Consider the following 20,367-nt stretch of genomic DNA (forward strand, 5'->3'; position numbering starts at 1 on the left):
AAAAACACAACAGAAAAATATATGCCTAAAAACAAACGAGTGTGAAAGCTAATAAACACTTTACAAGGAGCTGCTGGTTGCTTTTGGATATATGTGAATTCATTCATAGCCACGAAAACGACCAAACTCACCGAAATTAAAATCCATTTAACATATAAGAGTCTGAAGGCCAATACGTGGCCCAATGGCGTACCCAGACATCTACAGAAACGAGACTAGTGTGGACGAGAAGGAGTCCGACAACACACATGCTCACAGCCAATGTACATTAAAAGGGGCCAATCATGTTACCAGACTAGCTCCACCACGGAGGCCCTTTCTGACAGTGATGTCCAATGTTGATCCACGAAGGCTGGGTTAATATCAGATTTTAGTTCATACACATATGACAATCATTCATAAAGTTAATCTAAATGGTAATCATTTACATATTCTGGGGTTATCCTGAAATTCTGGCTAAATTCAAGCCCTTGTGAAGCAACTCAGGACATCCCTGCTTCATAAGATCCACAATAACATTATATGATGTGGTCACAAAACCGCAAAGATTTCCAAACATTCCTCATTTCAAGCTTTGCGAGCATGCAGTAGTAAATTCTTTCGCTATCTGGGTCTCAGAGCAGTATTCTCAATGATTTTGTACATAATTCCCGAAAGCAATAATCGAGTATTCTCACATCCAGAATTAAAATATAAATAGCACAAACCTACCCTGTAACACCCAACGAGAGGGAATACACCACAAAAACGAATATCAATTGAAAAGAGGTCAAACTAATTCACAGGAACAGCACAGATTACAAAGCAGTGAGTAAATGAGTCCATCATTCTCTGTTGGCAAAAATATACTTATGCCTTTAATTGTATACCTTAATCCAGTAAAAGTAATAGGTGTTTCAAGCCACTCCAAACGATACAATTCATAATCCAAGAAGAAGCAGCCAATGAGAGTCACTATGGGCAACCACACCCTCGTGTGATGTGCCATAAAATAGAGTGAAAATGTATGGGACTAAACAGCAAATCAGTTTCACAACCATGGCTGGGCACAGAAGGTACATTGTGAGCAATGAGGTTAGAGCCACTAAATTGTATTTTCAATAGATTAAAGATACATTTTAAACGGGAGATTATGGGTCACAGAAAAGATATTTTGAAATGTAAAATGCCGACTGTTCCCCAGCACATCCATAGAAGCACCTGGCTGATGATAACTCCAGCCCACACGTACATATGACACATTTTACTATGTTACTATTCAGAGTAATTTGCCTCGAGTCGCGATAATGCCAACAGTTCTGTATCCTAAAGATCTAAAGCAACCTAATACACCAGCGTGGATAGAAACCATCCAAAAGGCAGGCTAATGGAAGGAAGCCAAGATCCTTTGTTTGGAGGAATGACTAGAGATGTAATGATCTTCCAGCTGACAGGTGTGATATTGGGAGGCCTGAGTTCCAATCGCTGCTTTTCCTTTTGACCACATTGTGTGATCCTGTGCAATCATTTTAGCCCCCTTTGCCTTAGTTCAATTGTCTCTTGTTATTACCACTCTCAAGGTACAACAGTTCACAGTCAACAGGGATTACAGCTGAACTTGTCTCGATTCAAATGAAGAAAAAACACAAACAATGGATTAATTGTACTAACAATGCCCCCAATAGCACTGGGAGACAACAATGTTTCAATTTATGCTTTAATGCGTTTTTACTTCATAATTAACTCATTTTTCTTTTATAATTTCGTTAGTCTTGGGGCTGGGTGACAGTAGTTGTGGTCCTCTGGTACATTTTTAATGATTAAGTGATTCAGCCTCCATTTTCTTCCTCTTGACTTGAGCCTTACGAGTCAACAAAGTGTATGCACTATAAATCAGAAAATAATTTCCCAAAATATTGGTCCACTACAGGTACGTGCTCGTTGCCTCTGCATTTCTAATAAATGTTCTAAATGCAAAATGGTTAGAGGTAGATGAGTATACGTTTATGTCATGACACATATATTATGATCTCAGACAGAGATATTCGACGCTTAAGTATGCTTGCCAACATTCTGTGACCAAAAGAGGTAGGATTTTTCAGGCTTAAAAAGCAATAATTAGCATAACGATGACAGCACTAGAAATAACATCGCGTGACCATCGGCCTATGATGACGTCACAGGAAATCAATCACATGACAGTCAACCAGTAAATTACATCATTGCTTTTGACCCAGATGACATCATGAGAAACGAACGAGACAGTTTAAATGATTGACGTTTGAGCATCGTAGTCAGCTATTAAATCACTAACGTGTATTTGTTTATTTTAGTTACATTTTTTTTACCGGGGTGTCAGGTTGCTTTACAGTGTAACAAAATCAAGGAGCTAAAGTCCCACATTACACTGAAACATTGGTAGGGCCATAACAGACTATTTAATAATAGATTAGCAGCAAACCATTCTATAATTGGGGTAGAGAGGAGAGATTTATAGAGAAGAGGGGGTAGTTGCATCAGTAAATGTAGAAAAGAACGGAAGAAGTGCGCAAAGACACAGCACCACTACTGTAGGCGGCAGTCAGTAACTCCAGCTGCTGATGCAAACCCTGCATTTCGAAACACCATGACTATTTTAGATGGTTGTTGGTAATTTTCTTCCTTCGAAGGGAGATGAGTTTAACTCCTTAACAAGTTCAATCTGTAGCTTCTCCAAACGCTGAAGGATGTCACCAATAAGTCTCTAGGTTACAGTTTTTGCCACAAAACAGTAGCCTCCCTCCTAAATCACCAGGGTTGGCCGGTATGTTTAACACCACCCAGCCCAACTGTATTCAATCAAGTGTAAACAACAATAGGGTCTCCTATATCTGGCAATGGGGATATCTGTGCATTGTAGTGTAGTGTTTGTAACAAATGAGAAATCCCATGGGAAGGAAATGTAGTCATCCACAAACAACGTGAAACTGACAGCAGGGCCTTAACTCTCCAACTTACGACAATCAACTGAAAATAAGCAGCTTGATAAATGAAAAAGCATTCAGTTTAGAGCGAATTCCCTAAACCTAAATACTTTACAGCTATTCCCGAGGTAATATTAAAACATGTTGTAGACATAATGCTGACACAGCATTCAGGTCTATAGGCTGAGCAACAGGAGTGGAGTGTCATACAACAAATCAAAAATGTTTTAAATTTGGGGAAAACATATGTTGACAACATTTCTCTTTCTGTTTTCCTGTGAAACGTATTTGCATTTGTCGAATACTAGGTTATTTAATGTTACGTTACAACGGTTTTGTAAATCCTGAGGCTCTCAGTGGTGGGAAGATGAGAAATGCTGAAGAACAGTTGAAGGAATCTATGAATCAAAGCAATAAGTCTTCAGTTGTTTTCGAAACACAGATGAGAAGAAGTAGACTGAACATCAACTGAACGCGAGTCCAAACTAAAGCTTCTAGATACAAAAGAGCTGCTCTCTTTAGTGGTCTTTCAGACTGTTTATTTTATTCATTTTTTAATAAAGTTTTATATAGCGCGAACAAGATCCCGAAGGATATCAGAGTGAGAGCTTAGCAAGAAAGTATAGTAGGAATGGAGATCTCTGACTAGCACATAGGGAGAGATGCACCAAGACAGGATGGTGGGGGGCTGCTATATAAGCATTGATGAACTGGGGACATGGCTTTGAAGATAACCCTCAAGCGGATCAGAAGCCAATGAGTTGATATAGTAAAGGTGAAGCTCTCGAGAGCCAAGGTGCACATGAAAGAATCTGGCAGTCTGATTTTGTAAACATTGGAGTGGATGCATTAGGTGTTGGTTTATTCCAAGGTAGGCTGCATTGCAGGAATCATATCTAACAACCATAAGGGCAGCTACTGCTAAACGTCAGACCTCTAGATTTGACATTGGAAGAATTTTTCAAGGATTATGCATCTAGTGGGTGCAAGAGCAGCCACTATGGAAACTTGAGCTTCTAGCTTAAGACTGGTTTCAATTTTCACTCCAAGATTCTTGACTACAGCAATAGGACTGAGAGGAGATCCTTAGGTAGAAGGCCACAGGCTGGAGGACCAAAGGTTTGAACTGCCGTCTGTCACCAGTATCTACATCTTCTCAATGAGGAGTCTGAGTCAGTTCTCTCCAATCCATTCAGAACCTTGCAATATAAATACGTTTGAATTGTTTGGCCATAGCAAATGTTATGTGATGTATTATGGGGAGGGAAAGTATTATTCTGATTATTACTTAAATGCCTAAAGCATTCAAATACAAGTATATTGATCGCGACTATGAGCAAAATATAGAATACATATTTACTAATACTACTTTATGTGTGTTTGATACACAATCTTGTTGGATATCGCAAGTTCTTAAAGAATATGTGGCTGTGAATTCCGGTATAATGCTTATGAAAGCTGATATAGTTTAGATGGTGTTCTCCTAACCTTCCTGTCACAAGCCCTCTTTTTAAAAATGTTATAATAGCAAACAAATACTCGTTGCTAAAATGCACATTCTCAGTTGTAAGATTCTAATGGTGTCTTGTTATGGAGGTCAACCATGGCCGGACTGGAAATCCAAATCAGACCCGGTAAAAATACGGAATCTGGCCACATACTCAGCGGCGTAGAAAGGGGGGTGCGGTGGGTGCGGGCTGCCCTGGGTGTCATCACTGAGGGGGGTGACAAAATGCTGGAGAGCGCATGGATAAGGAAGGGTAGGGGGTGTTTCTTTCCGCTGAAGTCTGTCTCTGCAGTGTGTTGGGGGAGGTGACAAGAAATTTTCCGCACTGGGTACCGCCTGACCTTGCTACGCCACTGCACATACTGGAGGCTGCTGTGACTAGAGGGTGGCACGGCGGCTTTCATGGTTGGGTGACAAGAACTCATCCACCTATAAAAACAGCCCACTGGACTGGAGCCCAAGGGGAATGCCAGAGAGGCAGAATGGCTGCCTGGCCCTGGAGTCAACAATGTTTTATCAGGCCCTTCCCAGGTGATCCATGTAATATATATACCACGGCTTAATAAATAGTATTCTACTAGAAGGCAGATAGTTTTACAGTTTTGCTAAAACAATTATAACCCCCCTTTGTCTTTTAAATATCATAAAACGCCAAACAGATCGCGTCAGTGCCTAAGCTCAACGTTCAGACTCTTCCCGGCAAAGCAGTGACTCAGCCTTTGAGACTGCTGGGCTCACCTGGGACTGTTAAGGCAGCGTCAACACGAGCATTAATAGAATCCACCGAGATGACATCAAGAATACAGCGTGCCTGGCCAAAGGGAGTGGCGATGGTCTCATAGAAACATACTCAATGAAAACAAAATCAGTGATATTTTCCAACTATCCCTCTTCATCGGTGTGAGAAGAGAACAAAATATTACAATGTATTTATTTCCTTAATTATCCATCTAAAAAAATCCACTAGGCTGAAATTCATTTGCAAAAAGTCACATTTCCCTCTATGGGAAAAACTAAGTTGGCGTTGGGAAGGTTGACAAGCAGGCATGCTACATGGTATCCAAAGGTGAAACAAGGGAGTTATGTGCCATTGTGCAAGCAAAGACAATGGGCCCTCCCAACCTCAGTCTGGCGTTGGAATACAAGCATAATTGGGACGCAGAGGGCCCCTCACACTGTGCTTGATTTGCAAAAATATAAGTGCCAGGGCTCTCGCCAGGAGGCCACTGCAGCTTGCACCACACATTGCCCCTGCCACGCTGTCAATGAAAATAACAACACAACTACTAAGCATCACACATACCTGTGACAACTTGGACTATTCCAGGCCCCCAAAGATTAGCTTGGGAGGCAGGTAATTTTTAATGTATATTGAATTAAATATTAAACTGTTATTGTGGAAATCTCTAAATTAGCCAGACAGTGCGCCACCTCGTGGCACACTGTCATAATCGCCAGTGTTGGCCATTAAGTGCCAGTGCCAAGCATCAGAAACCACTGTCTCAAATTAAGTATTGCTCTCACAGCGCTACCACTGCACCTTCTGAACTACTGCTAGGTACGGTCCTGCATGCATTATAGATGCATTCATTTGGTGCTTCACAGCTCCAATGAGCTGCTGCAGCACATTTGCAGATGGGTAGCATGTTAATCTGTGGGAGAGCATTGAATAAAAAATGTGTACCTGTCGTATGAACTAGATGGTTAGTGTTTTAATGTTGGGTGTGAGGAACAGAGTTGTGCTCTTATTCTGTTTTTGCTGCATCAACAAAGCAAAAAGGAAAGTCAGCATGTGAAAGCGTAAGATGCTAGTTTATCGATATAAAGAAAGGTTGTGAGTTCCGTGTGTTTTGTTTTTATGTCCTTACAGCTGAGATTGCTCAAACCATGTTTCAGTAAGTGTGGTGGTGTGTCTATGCAAGGGTGTAGAAGAAACGTGTTTGCAATGGTCTGCATCATGCAGTTTAAACTACAATGAATATAGGGAATAGAGCATTGTCCAACAGTGGAGGCAGCTACCTTTGGGAGAAGCAATCTTGCATCAACTGCAGTATTTGCATTGTAGTCCAACAGCAGTAGCCTAGAAGCAACCCATAGGAATGCCAGTTATACAACATAGCCCTGGTATATAGTCTGATGAGTTCAGCATGGAGCAAGACATAAGAATGGGGTTATACAGTATCCTCTGATGGTCCCTCAGAGAAGCCATACAGAAGCAATCATTGTCTGACCAGCTATAGTATGTGTTCTGTTGGGCCTACAGCGGGGCAACACCGGCACCAACATTCTATGACCCACCATGCTATATGTCTTCATATGTGACTGCGAGCATCTCATAGGAATGCACTTCATACCACCAGTCATTGTATATGTTTTAAGGAGTCCACCCAGGAGTAACACTGTAACCTGTAGCACTTGGCATTTTGCAACAAACCGTAGCTCACATCATCCACCCTTGAGTGACAAAGGAAGTATACAAAGAGTCCACCCAGGTGTGACCCATATTATTGGCCAGTATGGATACAGTCATAGTATATCCTCTTAGAGTCCACCGTGGAACAGCACAAGGAGCCCCCTTAGAATAGGGTTTATGTAACCAGAGGATTAAAGGCAGGCCTTGGAGATTAGTATACATTCCTAGTATGGATGTATCAGTTTTATTTCAATTATAAACACGAAAACAGGCGCCTGGTTATAACAGCGCATGAAGCCCATGCTCCACCAATACTTTATGATGGGAGCCCCAACACCCAGCCAGGATCTTTACCATTGTTCATCCAGGTCAGAGTTGGCTGAGGAAGAAGCACTGTGAGCAGAGGAGGGGGAGAGGCAGCGACACAAGGCAGAAAAGCTCCAGCTCACTGTATTGCATGGTGTCTGTTTTCTATATTCCTGGCATTTAAGTAAGGAGTATATCTAAAGGAAGCCGTGGAAAGTAATAAACACACAAGTAAGGCTGCACTTGCAAGCCATCTCTCGTTGTGCAGAGCATTAAGTATTATCGACTTACAGGCAGAAGATTTGTTTTGTTCATTGAGAAAATGCCCCTTTTCAATGTACCAACTAGACTTGCCTCCCCTTAATTTTAAAATATTGTCTTTTGTGTAATTTAATTGGTAAAGTGCTCCTAATTATGTTGGTAATTTCCAATAGTTAAAATAAATTCTAGATGTTCTTTTCACGTTTCTATTTGTGACATTAGTTGTTTTTGTATAGGACTCACACAGTCAAGAGGCTGCTTCAAGGCGCTCATGAAGACATAAAATTATCAAACACCTCTGAGATCTGAGGGGCATATTTATAAAAAAGTAACGCTGCACTGTGTTACAGGGACAGTGCAGAACTGCCGCCAATGCAACACATTCCTGTTATTTCCCCAGCACTGGTGCACAATGTGCTGCCTAGCTCCAGCGTAGACAACTATGCACAATGATGCAAGGGTGCCTCTGTTACATGAAGGATTGCTTTTAGTGCAGGAAGGGGCCCCTTCCTGCAAAAATAAATATCTGCCTGAGACATTTTCCTATAGCTATGTGTGCTGCAGAATGCAGCAGATGTAGAAAGAGGAAGTAACGAGGAGAAACAATGATATTTATCCTCGGTCCTCCTCCCCTGGTAAGACATATCTTTTTGGCACATTCCCAAATCTATCAGTAATGGTAAATCTGGGAATGTGTTACAATCCATGAGAGTTGCGTAGGAACACCTATGCAATGCCCATGGAATGCCTTGCTGGGGCACAGTAACGCAAAGCAATGATTTGCGCAGCGTTGCGTTAGTCCGCATTTATCAAGCCACTCAGGGCCTCGCAAAGTGACCTTCCATGGCTTGATAAATTGCATTTTGTGTTTGTGGTGTGAATGTACCACATCGCATGGTGCAAACGTGATGCAAACCCCTTCATAAAAATGCCTTCTGAGTATGTAAAACTGCAGTCTTGTCCTATGGCACCCTTTCCATAATGTATAATAAATAAGTGGCATTGATATAATATGTCATCCTTGATAATAACCTGGTGAATTCCAAATATAAATGGTATTAGCAGTACCGGGCTGCTTAAAGCAAACTTTTCATTCATTTGTGTTTTCCTGCATGCCAGGCATTATTGAATGATTATAGATGCATGTACTATTTGTACAATGTAACTTATTATTGCCTCGAATATCTACTGCTTTCCAATTGCAGGTAGATAAGGATAAATGTGAAAAACATACTGTGTACATTATATATTTTCTTGCCTATTTGCATTCCAGTTTGTACCTCAGTCCCAACGGCAAATTACGGTATTATATGGTTGCACTATACCTTCCATTGTTGAAGTGATATTATTGCCTATGTTAATTAAATCACCTCCTATTTTTCTGGGACTTGTTTCCTGCTTTTTCGGGCCAAATGGGTGCAGCTTGTGTGCTATCCAAAATGAATAAACAAGGGATTGGTCAATAGCCTTAGAGTCTCAGACATGTGCTCACTCACTGGTCTTTTCCATGAACCACTGGGCAAACGAGTGCAGACATTCTGTGGGTCACACGTGACATTTCGTCTCAATGGACCTGCCCATTTGACTGTGGGATTGCCCCACCATTGATCTGGTGAGCCAAGCTCCCATGTACGCCAGATGTGGTGTCAGAGAAGGGGGAACAGCCTTTACAGCACGGGTATTACCACGCGCTACCATTACAACGCTGCTATTACAACGCAAGTTGTTACAACGACTTGCGCTTGAGGGCGCTGTCGAATAGGGAATGGTTTAATTTTCTATTCCAACACCTTCCCTACTGTAACGTGGGCTGGAGTTTAAATAGAAAATTAAACTATTCCACTATCCAGCGCTTACAGCGCAAGTCGTTGTAACAACCTGCTTTGTAAAAACAGCGTTGTAATGACACGCGTGGTAAAAGCCCGCGTTGTAATGCCATACAACCCAAAGGATTACCTTTGCTGAAAGTAGCCGTAGTACCCACCCAGTGAATGGACACAAACATGCAACATCCGTGTCAAGTTACCAAGTCCATGCATAAAAAGCTACTCTGTGCCAAGATTTTTTTCTTTGCATTCTAAGACATGTAGTCTTATTTGTTCCATTGTAAAATCTCCTTGCAGTGCTCTACAACTTTTAGTTCATTACGAGGATGGCACAAGTTTTTTTTTACCAATAGAAAGTTTCTGTACATGTATTCCTTCAGGAACAAACCAGAAACACTTAAATTCAAATTAAAGCGTTGCAAAGGGCAAAATACCTAGCAGCCCTTGAAGTGGGCAGGCTGACCAGACGTCAATGATTTGCAGAGACCGTCCCGTTTTTCAAAGGACTGACATCTAACACTTTTTAGCCAAATAAATAAATGTCGCAGTTTGAGAGATGGTGAGCACACACATTAATAACAGTGCTGTGTATGTTCAGGTTACCAAGACCCTCTCATCACAACAGGGACAGACACAGGGATAGAAGTTGCTGATATATACCTCATTTATGCAGCAGAGAAGTGAAGTGGAAAATCAGTGTCACTGAATCCCATTGGCCAAGGCTAAGCCTGCACCTGAGCCTTATTACAGCAAGGGGAGGGAGATTTGTTTTCCTTGGTAGTTTTATTTAACAGAGGTGTGCTCAGTTCTTTACCTGAACTGTGAAACGGGCACCTTCTTTCTTTATGAATCTCATTGTGTCAGGCCCAGTTTGCCCAGCACTGTTTTCACCCAGACGCCTGTATACCATACACTAAGCCTGAACGGGACCTGGCTGCACCTACACCACTGGGTAGCACTATTCGCCCTGGGTATACTGTTCGACCCAAGTGATATACAGCCCCCATCTACCACTAGCTGGGCTTGACGTAGGCTTAGTCGACTATAAGGCACCGGCTCACTATATTCACCGGAACTCCCACTGCAACAAACCCGCTGCTGCCGCTCGCCTCTGAGACAGTGGTACAACGCACACTTAATACATTGAAACTCTGCACCATTGATTCACTATTCCCCGACTGGCAGGCTATAACAATGGCAGACATGTCAGCGCTCTCGGACATGTCCTAAATGGATACATTTGTAGCTACCAGATTACTCGGAGCACTTCGCTCGACCACCTCCTCTTTCCCATCACCACAGGTTCAGTTCACACTGCTCACCCTGCTCATAACCGATAAAGAAGGGGATCACTTAGTAACCAAGCTGTATCGGGCATGTATGGCGCTTAAACAAGGGGAGCGAGACATCAATGGGAGGAAGATCTGGGCCGGCCACTGACGGATAAAGAATTGGCCAACTAAAGATAAGTGTAGATTTTCATATCGGTCCAGGTCCTTCTTTGTTTTACTTATTATTGGAGCAATGTTATTTTCTACTAAATTATTTAAATCAGCTGATATTTTAATTCCAAGATAAGTCCCCGCCTGAACCACACGATTATCATCACACATAGTCACTGAGTTTTTGATAATCTGGGTCTTGGAGGCATTTAGAGCGTACCCGGATATCCTTCCAAAACTACGGGCCTCTTCTTCTATATAGACAGTTGCCTCTGTGGGGTTTGGTGTTATCACCGCCACGTCATCAGCATAGGCCAATATCTTGCACGGGCCTAACAATGTTGGCAGTGGGGTTATCTCTGGACAAAGCTCTAATTTACGGATCAATGGGTCCATATACATAGCGAACAATAATGGGGAGCATGGGCACCCCTGCCGTGTGCCCCTTTTAATTAAGAATTGTCCTGTGGTGTCTCCATTAACTCTTAGAGGCGCGGCTGGTTCTTTATATAAAGTTTGTAATGCTTTTATAAACCCACCCCTTATTCCGGCTCTAACCAAAGTGTACCATAAATAGTCCCACGAGACCCGGTCAAACGCTTTTTCAGCGTCAAGCAGCATTACTGCCATCGGGTCTCCTGTGACTTCGGTGGAGTCTAATAGTGTTATTACTTTCCTGGTATGGTGGGTCGTTCCTCTACCAGGAATGAAACCATGTTGGGTATAACAAACTAAAGAGCTTATCACTTCTGCAAATCTCATTGCCAACATTTTTGAATAAATTTTAGTATCATTATTCATTAATGTAATAGGGCGGTAGGAGCCAGGCTCATCATCCGGCTTACCCTTTTTGAGAATCAGGACAATATCTGCACCCCCCCACGACTTTGGTATAGACTGTCCAAGTTGTGCGGATTGAATCACTCTAGTTAACTCTTGAGAGAGCACTCCCCAGAAAGTTTTATAAAATTCTAGAGGTATCTGGTCAGGACCAGCTGCCTTACCTGAAGGGAGTTTGCCCATGGCTTCCTTAACCTCTTCCATGTCTAGCTGAGTTTCTAATCTATCTGCTTCTTCATCCGAAACCCTCTCAGCTGGTATATTCTCTAAGTAATCGCTAATCTCTTCACTACTGCAAGGGTGTTGATGATCATAAAGGGTCTGGTAAAATTTCCTAAATACTTCCCTTATCTCTTCAGGGCCAGTTTGTATATTACCGTTTTCGTCTCTAATTTGCTTAACCGTTCCTGCTGCCGCTATCTGCCTAGTGCGCATAGCCAGTACGTGCCCAACTTTTTCATTATATTCATAACAGTTCTCCCTACCGATTGTATAGTGTACTGCCGCTTTTTTTGCCAATTCCCCTTCCGCCTCGGATTTAACTTTTACTAGGTCTATCAGATATTGTTCGACCGGCTCCCCTCTAATAAGACAGTTATTAAATTGTTCTTCTGCTTCTGAGACGGCTCTCTCTAACTCTCTTTGCAGTGCCCCTTCCATTTTACGTTTATGAATACTATAACTACATGTTTCTCCACGGACACCTGCCTTGAAAGCATCCCATATGACTCCCACCGATGCAGTTCCTTTATTATATTCAAAAAACTCGGTGATCCATTTCATCATATGTAGTACATAATCCTCTTCTAAGAGAAGTCTTCTTTCAAAAGTCCAAACCCGATTAGGTCTTTTACCTCCTTCTAATTTTAATTCCAAAATTAACGGATTATGATCACTTAAAATTCTTGGCAATCTTTCAATCTTGACCCTTGACATTAGATTGTTAGAAATCATAAAATAGTCGAGCCTAACGCAAACTTGATGTGGTGCGGAGTAGTAAGTATATCCTTTCTGTTGTGGTCTAATTGTGCCCCAAACATCATTCAAATTATTGTTACACAGGAGATCAACCAGTGCCTTATGGACTCTTTTCTTACGGCCTTTATAGCATCTATTATAACCAGTTCCTAACCCGTCAGCCCCATTAATATTCAAATCTCCTCCTAAAATAACCTGTGGGGGCCAAGCAGCTAGTTCAGAGTCTAAAAACTGTAATACCTCCGGATCATCCTGCGTGGATCCATATACTGACACCATAGTTGTCCAGATCCCATCTATCTCTATCTCTGCTATAGCCCATCTTCCCCATTTGTCCTCTAATTTTCTCCCTATTATCAAATTCTTCCTCCTTGAAAGAATGGCAACACCTCTATTTTTGGCACCTTGTTTAGAGCTAGCTATGAGCTGATAGCCCAACTGATTCAAACAAAACTCCTGAGTACTCATTATGTGCGTCTCTTGCAGAAAGATAAAATCCACATTCATCTGGCGTAAACGAACACCTATCTTATACCTCTTTTGGATATCATTTAAGCCGCTCACATTCCATGTTACAAACCTAAGTATCATTACAGAATTGCCTGGAACCATTAATTGCTTGTTCACTTGTCTTTATTTTAACAAACTTCGACTTTAGTGCTACTGATACATGTAATGCCTGAATATTGATTTCGATACTCCCTCCCTTGACACTCTGCCACTGAGTCCTTTTTTCCATCGTGTGCCCACCATGACCCCTACAAATTTCATTGCCTTTGTGCCCTGTCCCTGTCCCTAAGGTCTCCCTCCCCCCCCCAGAGAGCCCACCCTCAGGATCCCTCCCCCCCTACGGGCAAATAGGTCCATAAGACCTATGTCTGGCCTGCGTTTGCCACCGGGTTGTCCCACCCCCCCCTCCCTGATTTCCTTAACTATAAACGTCACTCAGAATGCTCCCTCACGTATAGACATAGTTAGACAGATATCCACTTCTTTCCTCTTTTCCTCTATCTTTTTTTTTTCCCCCCCTTCCTTTTTGTCAACAACTTCTACCCCTTAGGTAATAATTTTGCGCTTTAAACAAGTATATCAACTAACTTAAACAGCCACAACAGATTAACCATATCAACTACTTTTTACGGGGTAAGTTTTTGATAGGGCCAGTTTGTACATTTTGAACCTCCAAAGTGCTACGTGGAGACTTTTGACGGCTCCTATTCTCTCTCAAGTAGGTGAGATATTCTTGTGCCATAATTTCGGAATGAAAAACTCTGAAATTACCCTCTAGTCCTACTTTTAGACGTGCAGGAAACAAAAGGAAAGCCTCATAGCCTATATTTTGAAACGGAGTAATGAGCTGCCTCATCCGCCACCTTCTTTCCACGGTGGCGTGGCAGAAATCAGGACGAGCAAAAAACTCAGTTTCCTTGTGAGAGCGTTTAGACTGTGGTTTTGCCTTGTTAATTATTTCTTCGCGCAAAAGGAAATTACCAACATACATCAATATTGCGCGGGGCTTGCCCTGTGATTCCTTTCGTACCAGCGGAAATCGATGTGCTCTTTGAATCTCGTGTTCCCAGTCCCATGAGGCTAGATCGGGAAATGCACCTTTCAGTAATTCAATGACAAAAGCACGCACATCCCCCCCCTCTTTCCCCTCCTGAATTCCAATTAGTCTGACATTATTCCGCCTTTGTCTATTTTCGAAGTCCTCTAGCTTCCAAAGCATGTCAGAGGTTGTCTTATCCTTATCATCACCAGCATCTTTCATCTTAACAAAATCGTCTTCCAATTTACTTGTTCTAACCTCCAGCTCGGATACTCTCCCAACCATGTCCTCATATAGTTTGTTAACCTTATGCAGGGAGGATTGTATCTTTTTATTTGCACGTTTGGCCCTCCTGCTAGATCTCTGACTCTCAATACGTGCCTCAGTTTGAATTTGCTTTAGAGTTGAGAATAGGACTTCGAAGTTTGAGGTACCCCTTTCAGAACCTCCCTCAGCTCCATGAAAGGTAAACTCCTGAACACTTGTTTCCGTATTACCAAAAGCTCCAGACTGGGTTGTTCCACACTCTGCCGTATCATCCCAAACAAATTTTTTTGCAACTGGTTTCGCTTGTCTTCTGTGTGGTACTTTAGATTGTCTCCTGTGACTTGGGTTGCCGGTTTTCGCTTTACCCTTATATACAAAGTCATTATCTTTTGATTTCCTAATCTCCTCTCTTAGGCCTTTTTTTACTTTTGGCCTTACGACTTTTTGGACTGTCTCATGCCCCAATGGATCAGTATCGCTATCCGAGAGGTTTGAAGTGTTACCAAACCTGGATATATCAGATTCTGAATCTAAACCTGAGCCTACCACAGACTTTGATGTGCCTGAATCTGAAATAGATGAATCCGAGCTGTTTGTTTCGCTTCCGTCAAGCTCATCCTCGTCTTCCTCATTGTCTGCTTCATCATTCCCAGTGAAGAAAATCTCTTCACCAGGTGATGTCAATAATGGCGCCGGAATACTTTGTAAATCCTCTATGTTACCAGTATTCGTGCTTGTAGCTCCTAAATTATTTAACTTGAATGGATCCATTGCTTCCTGTACTTGTTCCTGTGCTTGTGCCTGTGCTTCTACCTGTGTCTGCACTTCCAAGACCAAGACCTGCATACCTCCATTATCACCAGGGGGGGCGGTACTCACAACCTCGCTCAGCGCATTACTCGTGGCTCCAGGTTCAGGATCTCTAACCAAGTATAGGGCTGAAGATGGATCTGCGGGATTGTTTTCTCCCTCTGTTAAGGCAATATCAGCATCGGGCTCCTGGCCCTTTAAATCCGTAGCTCCGCCCCCCGCTACTGCCGCTGCTGAAAGGAGGGCTGCTCCCTCTGATTCTGTAACCTCTCCCCCTGCGAGATGCTTCGCCAGGCTGCCTGTGATCATGACCCCCACCGGAACCTCAGTGGCCCCAGCGGCGGCCGCTGCAGCGCTCAGTCCTTGCGTGTGACCCAGCCTCTCTCCACACATAGCCGCCAGCGTGGGGATGGACGGCGCCTGCTGCTCCGCCTGTGCAGTCGCGAAGGCTCCTGCTGCTAGTCCCGGCACAGGTAAGAAGGACTCCACTATCGTAGTCTGTCGTAATGCTGGTTCTTTTCCCAATGCTTCCGCCAAATTCAGGTCAGTAATACCCTTGCGTTGACCTTTACCGGTTCGTACACCTTCCGTCTTGCCGCTTTTAATCAGCTCCTTTTCTTTTAGTTTTCGTATTTTTGCCTCTTTTGCTTCTTTCGCTGCCTCTCTTCTTAACTGAGCTTTGGACCTTGATTTAGCTCTCATATTGCTGGTCGAGGCTCCTGGACCATCTGCAAGCATTTCATCGTCCTCGGAGTGTGCCAGATCATTGCTTTTGTTGTTCGTGCGATATACTTTAGGGGCCATTGTTATAGAATAAAACGCACGTCCTGCCTGGAGTGACTTTTCAATTAATGCTTTGAGTGTCTCCAAAATTTCTCCCCTTATTTGAGTTCTTAACATGCGTAAAGTCCTTAAATATTAGAGGCCAGTCCGACAAAGCTGTAAACATCTCATCCACGGGCACTCCAGGATATAATGCAGGATATAAAATACTGCTTGCGCCAAAAACTTTTATGAAAATATTATCAACTAGGCGAGCATTCTTTCATTCCATCAAGCCACCATCAGGAGCAGGGTGGGGTGCAACCTTCCCTTACGGCGTCTCGGCGGCCATCTTGCCTCCCTAAATTCAGACTCTTTCTGACGTAATATCCATACCACTCAGCCCCCCTCCAAAACTCGCCTTGCTGGAAATGGTCCATGAAATTAAACTTTGCTACTGCAGGTTCATTGCCATAGCATTATTGCTAGCGAATAGGGAAATTGCGATACATTGGCGGCCAAAGAGAGTCCTATGAAAGCAGCATGGCTTCAAAGCATGGCATATTGCGATATGCCAACCGAATAATAGCGGCTCACCAACCCCGACTTCAAGGCCCAAAGACATATGACACGTTTATCGTTGCTATCTACAACAGACATCATCCCCTGATCCCTCTCTTAGGCACCAGCCGATGCCAACATGGTCCACACCCGCTACCTCCCAGTTGCTACACCAGCGCCCTAGTGCTATATGCCTCTTTCAATCACGTCAGACATATGGGACGAGCTGCCCACGGGCAAATCAACATCTCAACAGTTCATATAGAAAAAATACATTGCACCCCATTAACATGCCGAACATAATAAAGTGCACAGAGTACACATGTGGACCCCCATCCCCACTTTTTTCTTTTACCTTTCTTTTTATTCAAGTCTTTTTCTTTTTTCTGCTAACGAATTAATCCCCGGCTGAAGAATTTACTATATTGGACAATTATATGTGCACAAATGACAACCCTTGTAAGGAAATACTCGACATTGTGATTGTAAATGTACCTGTATTTAATAATTTTCTTTCAATAAAATAAAATAAAAAAATGAATCTCATTTTGTGTTGAAAATTATTCTATCACAGGTCTCTGGGTAATTCTCCATTCCCATCCCCAGCACCACACCTCTAGTAGAAACACATACTGAAGATTTTCCAGTCCCCTTTTTCATTAGCTTTCTACGTACAATACGTGCAATATCTTTTTATTATTATAATCAGGGTCCGTGGAATTACATAGCATGTGAGGATCAAATGATGTGCCAGGATTTAATAAATTATGCCACAACAAAAAGGAAAATGTGGCATCATGTTGTGATAGTATTAGTTTATTATTATGTCATTTTTACACATGTTCACACTGTCTGGACAAAGGTTTCACCAGATTAGTACTAGTTTAACACCCAAATACAGCAATAAATGACAGAAAGGTGTCGGGTCAACCTTTGCGAAGGGCTCTGCACTTTGTGGAGATGCATGTTGCTGTGGTCTTTAGTAACTATTGAATTGTTTGAGCTACAAACAACATTTTTTGTTAAAATATGTAGATTATGCAGCAGATTGACTATGCAGCAAATCCATGATTATGTGGAAAATGTTACAGTTGCAACATTGTATAATTGCAGTGGCCCAGATAATAATACAGGATTACATCTCTTAGAATGCAAAGGAAACCAGAGGGAAGAGTTGGTCATGTGTGATGTGAGGTAACATGAGCATCCTTTTTTTGCTAGTATAGTCAAAGTGTTTTAAAATGGAACAATTTGCACAACCCCTGAAAAGCCAGTCTGCTTTGTTGTCCTTAGTTGAGGTGCTTGTATATGTTTGTGGGATGTGGCAGTCTAATCCTCTTTGGTGGGTGCTGTACTGTATGTGCCTGTAACATCCGGGATGTGTCCTACTTCTACGTCTATGGCCCTCCCGGTTCTTTTTTTGTGTGTTTATTTTATATAGCGCGAACTCGACCCGAAGGTATTGGAGCGCTTTACATGAGCACCGTATTTACATTACACATTCAGGCACGGGGAGATTAAGTGATTTGCCCAGAATCACAGGGAGTGGACGCGAACCCGAGGCTCGAACCGGTTCGCCTCGAATTACAGCTTAGTTTGAATAACTAGCAAATGCATACTATACTGATCATTCGAAGAAGAATATCAATAAAAAACGTATAGCAACATAATATTAGTTGTGCGCCTAGAGCACCATCTTTTGAATTGATGACACCTTATTGTTTATTTATTCTCACAAAATCCAATTAAACAGGTTTTTTTCCCTAGACGAGTCAATTGTGTGACCTGCAATTTTAATAAATCCCAACATGGCGGCTACATTTTCCAATTTCTGGGCACAGGCTCGTGACAATTACTCAGTCCTTCTTTTCTTTCTCGTCGGCCTGCGTGAACGCTCTTTGTCTACTCTGAGCTGCCGTAGGGACCGCAGTGCGGACTGCGCCACGCCCACATGCCGGTATCTGGGCAGATGCTGCCTGAGGAGGATGGGTGGTCGCCAGTCACAGCTGGTGAGCCCTGGACCCCTGGGGAACGCCCTGTGTCATAGCGCCAACAAATGCAGTGTCATAATACCTTTGATGGGTCCAACGGAATCAACTGAGAAACAACAGCATTGAAACACTCTCAACCCTGCCAAGTGCGGTATTACAAGAAAAGGGATGACCCCGGGAATTTGCTAAACATTGCAATCGGATTCATATTAGTAATTTGTATGACGCCAGCAATGAAGATAATATCAGCAGCAAAAAAATGCCAACTGTGGCCGCAAAAGAATGAAGGGTAACATTAGCAATGGAGGGCAAGATAAAAGCAAAGCAGTCACAGAGGACCCGCCCACCCCCACTTCCACAAGTGCAAAGTGTGCGGTCGTGCCCTTGCATTAACACGATGCGTGGATAGGCATACCACTTGCAATAAAACACCAGGGATACAATGTAAAACAGTAACGTAAGCAGGACCGTAATTTTCCATCATTACCAACACACTAGAGGACAGAGAACCCCACCCAGTATCCTCCTTTGTTTCAACTCATTACATTACAACAATGGATTTCCTCACTTGAGAAAAGCAAAAGCAAAATATAAATGTAACCTTCGTCAGATTAATAACATTGTTTTTTATCCTTTGCGCACATATTATAAACGAAATGCGTAAGAGAAATCTTGTTAATACATATCTCAAACCTTAGAATAAATACATTCCCCTTCATGTTCTGATGTTACTTCCCCGCCAACAGTTGTGCAATTTATGTACGATGCATTATATATGCATGGCTGCTTATTTTCCACTGTGTGCACGTAGCTGGCTATATTTATTTTTATCAGTAGCTGGAGCGCTAGAGGGGGCTGGGCTCTTCTGCTGCCAACTATCAGATCTGCAGTCGACCAATTTTCCTTCCACTGAAAAGGGAGTGGTTGTGGCAGCTTTCCCCTTGCCAGTCTTCGTTGTAGCGATTTGTTTTACCCACAAAGTAAAATAAAGATACCACAACAGGCGACGGAAGCATGTTCTTCATTCTATGTTCTGCGGGATGGAAGGAGTGGTTATACTGACAACTGTAAGCAAGGCACAGAAGAGCAGGGCTGCTGGTGTGCGCGTCCCGTGAGGTGCCTCGCCCTTTCCAGGAGCATGGCAAAGAAGCTCTCTGCCCTGGCTCTGGTCTCGCTTACCTCTCTCAATGCTTGCAATGGCACATCTCAAGTGGTCGTCAGTCACTATCTCCCCCACCACCACCAGAAGGTAGAATCTGCTGTCGAGAAAACGATGGGACAAGCTGGGCGATATGGCTGGGTTCAGTGGGCTACAAGAGGGCTCCGTCTCCGGTCCCGGTTCCACCGCCACAGCCGACATCCTGCCCACCCGCCTGCTCCTCTCCTCTTTCCTCAGCGATGTTCCCGAATGTGCGGCTTCCCAAAATCACACCAGGCGAGCGCAGGCTGCGGCGGCGGCGCGGGGAGTGAGAACGGAGGGGAGAGACTGGCAGGCTTTTATAGTGGGGGAGCCGGGGCTGGGACCTTGGGAGGAGAAACTCTCAAGCCGGATCCGTCTCTCCTCCAGCATCCACTGCTGATGTCATCTGCAGCAAATCATTGCCTCCGGAAGCAGGAGCGGCTGCAAGATGCTGCTGAGGGGAGACTGCTGGGCCAGATGGGAAGTGGTACCCAAGCCGGGTCCCGTTGAGCAGTAGCATACCAGAATCTAGATCAAAAGCAACGCCATCCCCATCCTCCTATCCAGGTGCATTACCTTTACCCACGGAGGAGTATGTGCTATGCTAGCTATGTTTCCATTTAACGTCTTAAATTGAGAGGCCACCACCTCAATACCAACTGTTTTAAAATGTCTTTATTATGTATTGTACCAGGCTGCCTGTGGAAAAACACGAATATGCAAACCGTATTC

At 43.2% G+C, this 20,367-nt stretch overlaps 1 protein-coding gene across 1 annotated transcript in view; it reads right to left on the reverse strand.

Annotated features, from left to right (window-relative positions):
* The window catches only part of MAP1B (microtubule associated protein 1B), a 392,043-nt gene extending 372,004 nt beyond the window's left edge, over window positions 1–20,039 (reverse strand). The window contains exon 1 of the mRNA XM_086960803.1: window positions 19,635–20,039. Coding sequence (XP_086816929.1) covers window positions 19,635–19,815 — 181 coding nt within the window. The 5' untranslated portion in view covers window positions 19,816–20,039. The remainder of the gene's footprint in view (window positions 1–19,634) is intronic.
* Window positions 20,040–20,367: the final 328 nt, after the last annotated feature.

The sequence above is a fragment of the Lissotriton vulgaris genome, chromosome 3_1 (assembly GCF_964263255.1).
Source record: "Lissotriton vulgaris chromosome 3_1, aLisVul1.2, whole genome shotgun sequence".
Lineage (NCBI taxonomy): Eukaryota > Metazoa > Chordata > Amphibia > Caudata > Salamandridae > Lissotriton > Lissotriton vulgaris.